The following is a 9,836-nucleotide window of genomic DNA, read 5'->3' on the forward strand; positions in this document are numbered from 1 at the left end:
TGTTAGAGCAAAAACAAATTGAGGAATTATTAAGACTTTAGAAGAGCCCTGATTGTCATTTTGGAAGAAACTTACACCCCTTTCACATCAAGTATAACTTCCCCACATTTAAAGGTTTAGCTAATTTGCCTTTGCTTTTTCAGAATTAGTCATAGACAAGATTTAATTTATTCACTGCTGCTGTAGCTTCATTTCTTACTAAGTAATTTATAAAGCTTGACATACAAAAACTTAGGAGGTTAGACCTAAAAGTTTCTGGGCCAGAGTGATAGTACTCTGGAGCATTTGATTTGCATGAAACTTAACCAGATTCGATCCCCCACATCCCATATGGTCCATTCCCCACATCCCATCCCATAACTCTGCCAGCTAGCCAGGAGTGATTACTGAGTGCAGAACTAGGTGTAACACCTGATCACTGCAGGGTGTGCCCCCTACACACAAAAAAAATACCTCCTAGGTGTTTTTTTGTTTGTTTGTTTGTTTGTTTTATTTTTGGTTTTTGGGCCACACCTGGCGTTGCTCAGGGGTTACTCCTGGCTGTCTGCTCAGAAATAGCTCCTGGCAGGCACGGGGGACCATATGGGACACCGGGATTCGAACCAACTACCTTTGGTCCTGGATCGGCTGCTTGCAAGGCAAACGCTGCTGTGCTATCTCTCCGGCCCCCCTAGGTGGTTTTTAACTGGATTTGAACAACAGAAATCACAAACTTTTTCTTCTATCTGTGCTGTTCCTCCCTGTTCCTAAGGAAAATCTTAGCCCCCTAATAGCCTTTTCAAGACCTGTTGTCACTTCTGTTCAAAACTTTCAGATGATGGCGCCCAAGCTACACTACAGCAGTTAGGGCACTTGCCTTGCAACTGCCAACCTGGGTTCAATCCCTGGCATCCTATTATAGTTCCTATAGCACCAACAGGAGTAACTCCTGAGCTCAAAGCCAGGAATAACCCGTGAGCATTGTAATAAATAGCCTCAAAACCAAAAAAATGATTCCCCACCTCAGAATAAGTCAGAGTTTGTCTGAACAACAAGTTCTACACTACCTAGTCTTAACCAACCGTAAGTATCCTCTTTCTACTCTTTCCCTCACACCAGAACACACATTTCTTCCTGAATGCTTCCACCTTTTTGTCCTTGTTTTTGCTTTAGGGCCACAACCGTGACGCTCAAGGTATACTGGGCTGGGGGGAACCTTGCTGTGTCTGTTTCAGGAACAGAACATTGACTTCCAGCATTACAGCTCCCTAGCCCCTTCCTCCTTTCTATAAGCGACTCTCTCAAATATGACCTTACAGGAAACCTTCCTGATTCTGATTTTCTTGTTTGTTTTGTTTCTTTGCCACGCCAGACAGTGCCCAGGGCTTATTCATGGCAGTATTCTGGGAACTATATAGGATAACCAGAATAAAATCAGGGTCAACTGCAAGCTAGGCACAAATCCTACCTGCTGTACTATCACCCTGGCCCTACTTCTGATTTTCTTATACCCTAACAAAGTTTTTATTTCACCCATCCACTCCTATGCCCAATCCAGGTTTCAGAAATCCAAATATTAATTCTGGCCTGCTGTTATCTCAAAAGTCTACAACTGTACAAGTGACCAGAGTGAATGCCTATTCGTGACTGAGTCATTCGTTCTATCAAGTTTGCTGGGCACATAATCCAGGTCAAAGACTGCGATGAAAGAAAAGACACTGATCCCATCTGATGACCCAGATGGGAGCCTGCACCACCCCACAAAAACGTACACAAAAAAAAAAAAAGAAAGAAAGAAAAGAAAAGAAAAGAAAAGAAAAGAAAAGAAAAGAAAAGAAAAGAAAAGAAAAGAAAAGAAAAAAAATGGGACTGCAAACTCAGGCAGGTCCCAAAACCAATCTGAAGCTCAGAAAAAGAGAGGACTCTGGCTTTCAGGGACCAGGTCAGCTTTCCATCGTCGCTCTGCTCTCTAGAGATCACCCTCCCCACGAAAATCTCCCCTAAATAATCCCACACCCCAAAAAAAGTAAAGCCCCACTCGCCTATCCCACAGCTCAGGGGTGACTTTTCCTTCTAGCTACAACTTCTCATACAGAGCTCAAGAATGAACAGATAGATGTCAAAGCTTCTGCTCTTTTTTTTGGTTTTGGGGTCACACCGGTCACACTCCTGGCAGGCTCGGAGTGACCACATGGGATGCCGGGATTCGAATCCCCGTCCAGCCTGAATCAGCAGCTTGCAAGGCAAACGCCCTATCGCTGTGCTATCTCTCCGGCCCCAAAACTTCTTCCGCACTTGAGTCTTTTTGCACCCAGGTCATCACCGGGGACCTTAAGGGGAGCAGCTTCGGGGGGTACCGAATCCCGCAACAACCCACTACAGAAACCCCACGCGTCTCACTTCCGCATTCCCCACCTGCTCCCAGCGTCCTCTCGGGCTCCTCCCCGCGCCTGCGCTCTGCGGACCCACGTGGGCCCGGAAAGAGCTGGCCGCGGTCCCGAGCCTGGACACGCCCCTCCCGAGTGGAACTCGTCTCTGATTGGTCCGTCCTGGCTCGCGCGAGCCGAAGGCTGCAAGACCTACGTTGCGCCCCTCCCGGCGCTGCTGTTTTGGGTTTGTGCTGCTTGCTGTGGTCTCCGTGGTCTTCCCTGGGATCCCTGCACACACTCTTCCGGCATGTCTCAGGTATGCCTCGCGCCCAGGGCCCAGGGATGGACCCCGCTGGACCCTTGCCCATGCCCCCTGCTCTTTCCGACTAACCTTGGGAGCTGGACTTTCTTTCCTCTTTGGGACCCTGAAGCACCAATGCCCGCTGCCCCTGCAAAGTCGCCCCTAAAGGGCTGGGTGCACTTTGCAGCCCAGCAGGACCAAGGGGATAAAGCGGCGCGCGGAGGTAAAAGTTGGCTGGCTTGGCTTGGAGGAGGCAGTCAGTGACCGATCGGAACTCCTCCTGCTGAAGGAGAGGGTAGGAGGAAAGGGGGAAGTGGGGAGGCCAGCGCCTAGCTTGGAAGTCAGTCAGGGCAGTCGAAGGGCTGAGAGTTTAGAATGCAGAATAAGGGGGTTTGGGGGCTCCCCAGGAGGACTTTTCCCTTCCTTGAACTTTGATGCTTTTCTGGGACTGTTGGCACGAGTTGGCGACTTTTGGCTCCTCTCGCTGCTTTCTGATCTGGGCACGGGAACAAAGGTCGGAGCTGGACACCCGAAGCTTCAAAAGGAAGGGAACCGGGGCGTTCATGCTGCTGATCCTTCTGCTAAATGAAACTCTCTAAGCCAAATTCATCCACGGGTTAGGATTGGACCGGGACTTAATGATTCAGCCCAGTAGTGATCAGGCATTTAGAGAGATGCTACTTGACCCAAGTGGGTGCCCATTGCCAACACTGCATTGCAGCCTTCAGCGTGGTTGAGGGAAAGTGTCTGAAACGAAGTTATTCATCCAGTGAGTGAGTAAGTGTGTGGTAGGGGTGACAGGAAGGAGTGTGGACTTTTACACTATCTGTACTGCTGGAAGCTTCCACTTTTCTAATCCTTCCTTTCCTTTTACTTAAGAGCTCTAATCTGATCTCTCCCTTTCTCTGATATCTAGGCTGAGTTTGACAAAGCTGCTGAGGAGGTTAAGAACCTCAAGACCAAGCCAACAGATGAAGAGATGCTTTTTATCTACAGTCGCTTCAAGCAAGCAACTGTGGGCGACATAAATACAGGTAAGGGAGAAGACACCAGCAGGGCCACTGCTCATGAAAACAAAAGAACCACAACAGTATAAACCTGCACGAACCTCACTCTAAGAACCACCTATAGAGGGTTTCTCTAGGAAGTGAGGCTGGGGGTTTCTTTGGATTTCTGGGCTTTGAGCTGGCAATATGTTCCTCTGTAAGGTTCATAGGCCTGCATTGTTCTATGTAACAGAATTCAAGTCCTAGTTTTAGTTTGGAGCCACACTCGGCTGTGTTCAGAGATTACTTCTGGCTCTGTGATTAGACATCACTCCTGGAGGAATTTGAGAGATGATATGTGGTGCCAGGACTCAAACCCCAGTCAGCAGAGTACAAGGCAAATACCCTACCTGTTGTACTATTGATCTGACCCCAAGTTCCTATCTTTCCTTGAAAAGATAATAATTATCAATCAGCAGTATCTATCTACTTGAGCAGTGGCCACCATGACATGAAAGATATTTGCTCCGAATTCTCTATTTAGCCCTGTCTTTATGGAGCCATCTTGAACCTCCCCTGCGGCTGGGCAGGATCAAAGCTAAAGCAACTGACTTCAGGGGGTAGGTCAGAAGTGTTTTACACTGACAGCCACTTGCCCCCTATCAAAAATATTTGTACAAATTTGAGAGCAGGGTTTGGACCACCATAATCTGGACTACTGTTTTTCTCACTTTAGTTCATTTTCATTTTGCCCAAGACCATGGGATTCTTGTCTGCTCACGCTGTTGCATGGTTCTCATGCTGAGACAATTGCAAGGACTTGGGTAGTAGCCATAGCAGTGTAGAAGTAGGTGCCCATTCTATCCCAATCCCACTCCTCAATCCTATTCTGGAAGTTGGGCATGATCTCCAATTCCACTTCAGTTGGTGTGGAACAATGAATGGATGCTTGACAACTATAAAAAAGATACATTACCTAGAGTGAAGGATCACAGGCAATGCCAAATGAAACCCAGGTTTAGAGGCTGCCTACTTGAGAAATCCCTTGTGGCGTGGGTGAATTTTAGACTTGGCTTAAAAATCATGCCTCTCCATGGGGCCAAGAGAGATAGCATGGAGGTAGGGTGTTTGCCTTACATGCAGAAGGACAGTGGTTCCAAGCCCAGCATCTATTATGGCCCCACATGCCTGCCAGGGCCGATTTCTAAGCGTAGAGCCAGGAGTAACCCCTGAGTGCTGCCGGGTGTGGGAGAAAAAAATCATGCCTCTCCTATGGAGGGTAAGGCAGTGTGAAGTGAGAGTGAGGAGCAAAGATACTTTTCTGCCAAACTCTCTTTGCAGATACTGAACTCTATCCTGCATATAAGAGTATGGAGAGATGAGCCTAAATCCCAACAGAGTCTGCTCAGAGTACCTCAGCTCTCAGAGGCTGCTCCTTACTCTGCAGTGTGAGACCCACTAATCCCCGTGAAAGACTCTCAATTTCAGATTATTGTAGTTCAGAGAAATTTAGACTTCCAGCACACAAGTCACAGTTCAGATTCTCAATGGCCACCAGAGGCAAGTGATTCCTGCTTTGAACACTGCAGATAGCCATTTCCATGGTCACTGAGAGGTCACTTTGAAATTCTGCCTAGGATTCTGATACTGAGTCAGGTTCCCTCAGGATATACTCCCAGAAAGCACTGGGAGAGACTGATATTCTTTAGACAGGATGACCTGGTCTGTGGATACTGTAATGACTCCCCTGGACATGAATCTCAGCACAGCAATGAAATGGGTTGTCAAGGAGATTGTGAACCTGTATCCCAACTGCAACCAGGACCTTTTATGCCTATAAGCATAAAATGATGACACAACTTTGGAAATAATCCCTTAGGAAAACACTCCCCCATACATAGAAATAGGATAATAGTTTGGGACATCACATAAGTGGATGAAAGGAGACCCAGGAAACTGATCACAATAATTCATGAGGAAAGGCTGGGGAGATTTACTTTGCGATCAGGGACCTTGCATGTACAAGGCCCAATATTTAATCCTTGGTACCACATGAACCCCTAAACGCTATCAAGTGTAGCCCTAGTGATACCTGGTGTTGCAAGTCAGCCCCTGAAGAGGTTGACTGATGGAGGGATGGAGGATGAGGTCTTTACCCTCTAGCTGGGAGCACGCATCTGCCACCCCGTCCAGCCGACGGTTCTAAGGTGAAACAGCAGGTAAACAGCTCGCAGACAGTCAGGCTTGTGGAAATATTAGCTTTATTCAGTGGACAAGACTGAAGTCCAAAGACTCAGCATAAGTTCCAGCCAAAAGCCTCTCGCCTTCCACAGATCCCTGTTTTTATCCCCCAGAATCAGGTACCACCCAATGGTGGGATCAGATACCACCCAATAGTGGAAGCAGAATCAGGTACCACCCGCGGGTGGGGGCAGAATGCCAGGTCACACCCTAGGGTAGGGCACAATCACTGATCAGGGTCGGGTCAGTAACATAATAATCCCCTAAAATATTTACACACACAACACCTGGCACTGCATTTTTGGAGTCTTGGACTGTCCATCCCAGTCAACTCAGTGTTCCAGTGCATGCTTCCAGGCTTTGCAGTACTTTTTGGCAGGTCCAAAATAACTAAAAGTAATGCATGAGGAAGAGAACTGAGGTAGCTGGGTAAACTGAAGGCTAAGAGGGTACTTTCAGCAATCAGCTTTTAATATTTGAAATTTGGGCCATGTTGACGGATTGGTCAAGAGTGTGGTATTTAAAAAGAGGAAATTTGGAGTTATAAGGTGTTCACTTCAGCAACAGCACATATACTAAAATTGGAACGATACAAAGATTAGCATGGCCCCTGTGAAAGGATCACATGCAAATTTGTGAAGTGTTCCATAGGAGGAAAAATGTTGTAAGGCAGGGACTATCCAATAGGTGTTTCCATGGGGCCAGAGCAATAGTACAATGGGCAGGATGATTACCTTGCAAGCAGCTGACCTGGGCTCAATCCCTAACATCCCATAAAGTATCTTGATCCCTGCTAGGGTGATCTGTGAGTATAGAGCCGAGAGTAAGCCCTGAAACTGCCAAGTTATAGCCCTAAAACTAAAAATAATAACAATAATAATAACTGTTTCTTCCTCCATTTTGGAGATAGTTAATACTGATCTGTATGTCACATTTCTGAAAGTTGACCTGCTATACTAGATAACTTGCACAACTGAGTCAGGAGAAGAAGCTATAACACAAGATGCTTTTCTCTTATGATATGTTTCTCGAATTAAATTGGAGACAGGTCTAATATCTTTTTTCTCCTTTTTAAGAACGGCCTGGGATGTTGGACTTCAAAGGCAAGGCCAAGTGGGATGCCTGGAACGAGCTGAAAGGTAACGATTGTTAGATTTTGAGTAAGGCCAGTGTTGAAATACTTTTCACTGGAGTCCTAAAAATGACAAGAAAAAATGCTTAGAAGGCACATATTGAAAACCAGCTAGACCTGTGCCAGAAAAAGAGACAAAAACTGGTCCACCTACTTTTTCTCCTAACACTGTTAATACCTTTTCTAAAAGCACCATCTCAGAGGACTACTTATAATCTGGGTGGACAGGACATGAACCAGACCACTGAAAGCAACAGATTGGTGTTGCAGGGATTGAGGGCAAAATTAATCAGCGTGGGTTTTATATATCTGCAAAATAATGGGTGGTTTTCTGCCCACGCCACCTTTCCCCCACAAAGCCAGTCAGTGACCCCATAACCCACACAGCCTTCCATAGTTCCCTTCCATCCAGAGCCATATGAATTAAAGGAATGAGCTCATGCAAGTGAGGCTGCTGGATAACGCAGGCTGGGAAAATGGAGCAATTCTAGGCAGAGCGATAGTGTCCTAATGCCAACTTAATCATGTGTCACTTGCCACAGCAAGACCCAACAGTTGGCACCAAAGTGCCTGCTGGCTTTTGTACTTTTGCCAGCTAGTTTGTGAATAGGCCCTCTGTCTTACTGCAACCCTTGAATGCAGAAAGGACCAGAATACAATAAAGACACTCCTAGGAAGGGAAATGACCACCTGCCCCTCTCCCTCTTTTTTCTTGGACACTTCCACACCATTCTCAGGCCCTGTGTGCTCTCCGAGGCATCAGAACACACTCAAGATTCTCAATGTGTCTGGCCTTTACTATGAGAGCCAAGGGGAGGAGGCATACTGTCTTGGATTTAGTCCTATACAGCAGGATTTAGCCCTGTGCCACAGCAAAGAGGCCACAAGTTGCCTCTTTCCTCTGCTTGTGCTCAAAATTGTAGAAACTTTGAGAAGAAGGTGCCTAGTTTTCCTTTGGTTGTTGCTTGTTCAGTCACTCTGGGATGCAAGAGCCCCACAGAGAAAGACATGGCAGTCCCAAGCCAGTGATGAGACTCAGGCTGCCCCATAGTTATCACAGCTTCCTGTGGTGGTCCCCACTATATGGAGCCTTCAAGCTTTCTACCACTTGCTCTTATAGCCCCTAACCAGATAACCTCTCTGTCAGCCCTGTTTCTTCTCTAACCAATGATCCTGTTACTTCCTTCCAGGGACTTCCAAGGAAAGTGCCATGAAAGCATATATTGAAAAAGTTGAAGAGCTAAAAGGCAAATATGGAATATAAAGACTGAATTTTGGCTGACAGCCATACATTTCATCTCGACTTTTATAATGCCTTGTTTTTCTAATACTGAAGATGAAGTGAAATAATGAAAATAACGGTTAACCAGCTGCATCAGACTCTGCAGATTAGGGACTGAAGCAGATTACTGGTCTTTAAAAAATAGTTTTTATCTGTAGATCGAATAAAAGTACATTTGCTACTTATGTCTTTGTAATGTGGAAAAATGATTTATTCTGTTCTTTTCTCGATCATCTATCTATCTTCCCCTGCTTTTGTCAAGATTTGGTTGAACTTTCCGCTTATGAACTAGAGTCATTTTGTTTGTGTTTGTGGTGCCAGGGACCCAATCCACATACAAGGCACTTGCTGTACTACTGAGCTATGTCCCCAGCCCCTGCAGAGATTTTAGGAGTAGCCTTTCCCTCTCCTCCTCAAACCCCCCCCCCCATTAGGAAAGCTGGCTGAGCTGCCAGATGCAGGTGCTGCTTACCTGCTTTTCTGGACAGCACTGACTTCATGTGCTAAGGAAGTCAAGGTTGGCATGCATTTGAGATTTGTGTGAGATTCCATCCATGGTTTTAAAGCAAATAGGCCAGAGTAGAGCCTGGAGTCAGGGATAACATATATAATGATCACATTCCTGAAGTTCTAATTGGAGTGTAGCCCCAAGAGCTGGTGGGCCAGCATTGAACTTCGGCAAAGACCATCAGGGGATCAGATGGTCAGACCCCAGGGGTTAAAGGTACAGAGAACAAGGCAGCTTGACCCTGGAGGCTGCTGTGCTGGAAAAAAGACGAAAGAAGGGAAAAAGGTAGCTGTGATCTTGGATGTAGTTCAGGCTCACCCAGTACAGCCCTCCTGATGGTTCAGATGCTTGTGACCTGCATTGTGGTGGCAGAAACAGCCAGCAAAGAGGGCAGTGTAGCATGCTATACACAGTAAATGGCAGAGTTGGAATATCTATCTTCCTCCTACCTCCAGTCATAATCAGTGGCTGAAATTGGAGACTTTGCTCAAACAGCATTGGGGGAATGTCCAGTCATCCAGACTCAGGGCACTGGTGAGAGTCATTTATGGATATCGGAGCTAATAGGAATGAAGGCCTGTGAGGCCTGTCTTGCTCTCCTCCATCACCTCACCACCAAGTCTGCCACCCACCGACTCCCAGACATCACTGAAACCCACTGAAGGCAGTAATGAGCCCTGGCCACATGCCTGTACCTATATCTGGATCACCTCCTTTGCTCACATCTTGTTTATTATTATGGAAACCCAGTCTTTGGGAGCAAAACAAGCTGTGTTTTGCACAGCTTACTCCTGGCTTTTCATTCAGCTCACTGCTGAAAGTGTTCTGGGGATCCTTTATGTGGTCCTGGGAATTTAAGTGAGGTTAGCTGCTTGCACAACAAGTGCTGTAACTCTTATACTATCTCTCTGGCATTGGGAAAGCCAGTTCTGAATGGAGTTTCTGTGCCTGGTTTTGATCCTCAGGGCTAACTTCAGGTCAGAATAGCATGCCTACTAGGGTAGAGGAGGGTGAGCATTAACAGATGGTGTAAGACTC

The 9,836-nt window shown here is 46.5% G+C and overlaps 1 protein-coding gene and 1 non-coding gene across 2 annotated transcripts; both read left to right on the top strand.

Moving 5' to 3' along the window:
* Positions 1-2,533: 2,533 nt before the first annotated feature.
* Positions 2,534-8,475, top strand: DBI (diazepam binding inhibitor, acyl-CoA binding protein). The gene is made up of 4 exons (XM_049773165.1): positions 2,534-2,664; positions 3,566-3,683; positions 6,953-7,015; positions 8,199-8,475. The coding sequence occupies exons 1-4, from the start codon at positions 2,656-2,658 to the stop codon at positions 8,270-8,272; spliced, it is 264 nt and encodes an 87-aa protein (XP_049629122.1). The 5' UTR covers positions 2,534-2,655; the 3' UTR covers positions 8,273-8,475.
* Positions 6,425-6,531, top strand: LOC126009870 (U6 spliceosomal RNA). The gene has a single exon (XR_007496048.1). It is a non-coding gene; the product is annotated as a U6 spliceosomal RNA (small nuclear RNA).
* Positions 8,476-9,836: the final 1,361 nt, after the last annotated feature.

Source organism: Suncus etruscus, chromosome 5 (genome assembly GCF_024139225.1).
Source record: "Suncus etruscus isolate mSunEtr1 chromosome 5, mSunEtr1.pri.cur, whole genome shotgun sequence".
NCBI lineage: Eukaryota > Metazoa > Chordata > Mammalia > Eulipotyphla > Soricidae > Suncus > Suncus etruscus.

Coding starts and splice junctions, on each gene's coding strand:
- DBI (XM_049773165.1), top strand. Junction 3,684..6,952: donor TGTGGGCGACATAAATACAG/GTAAGGGAGAAG, acceptor CTCCTTTTTAAG/AACGGCCTGGGATGTTGGAC. Junction 7,016..8,198: donor TGCCTGGAACGAGCTGAAAG/GTAACGATTGTT, acceptor ACTTCCTTCCAG/GGACTTCCAAGGAAAGTGCC.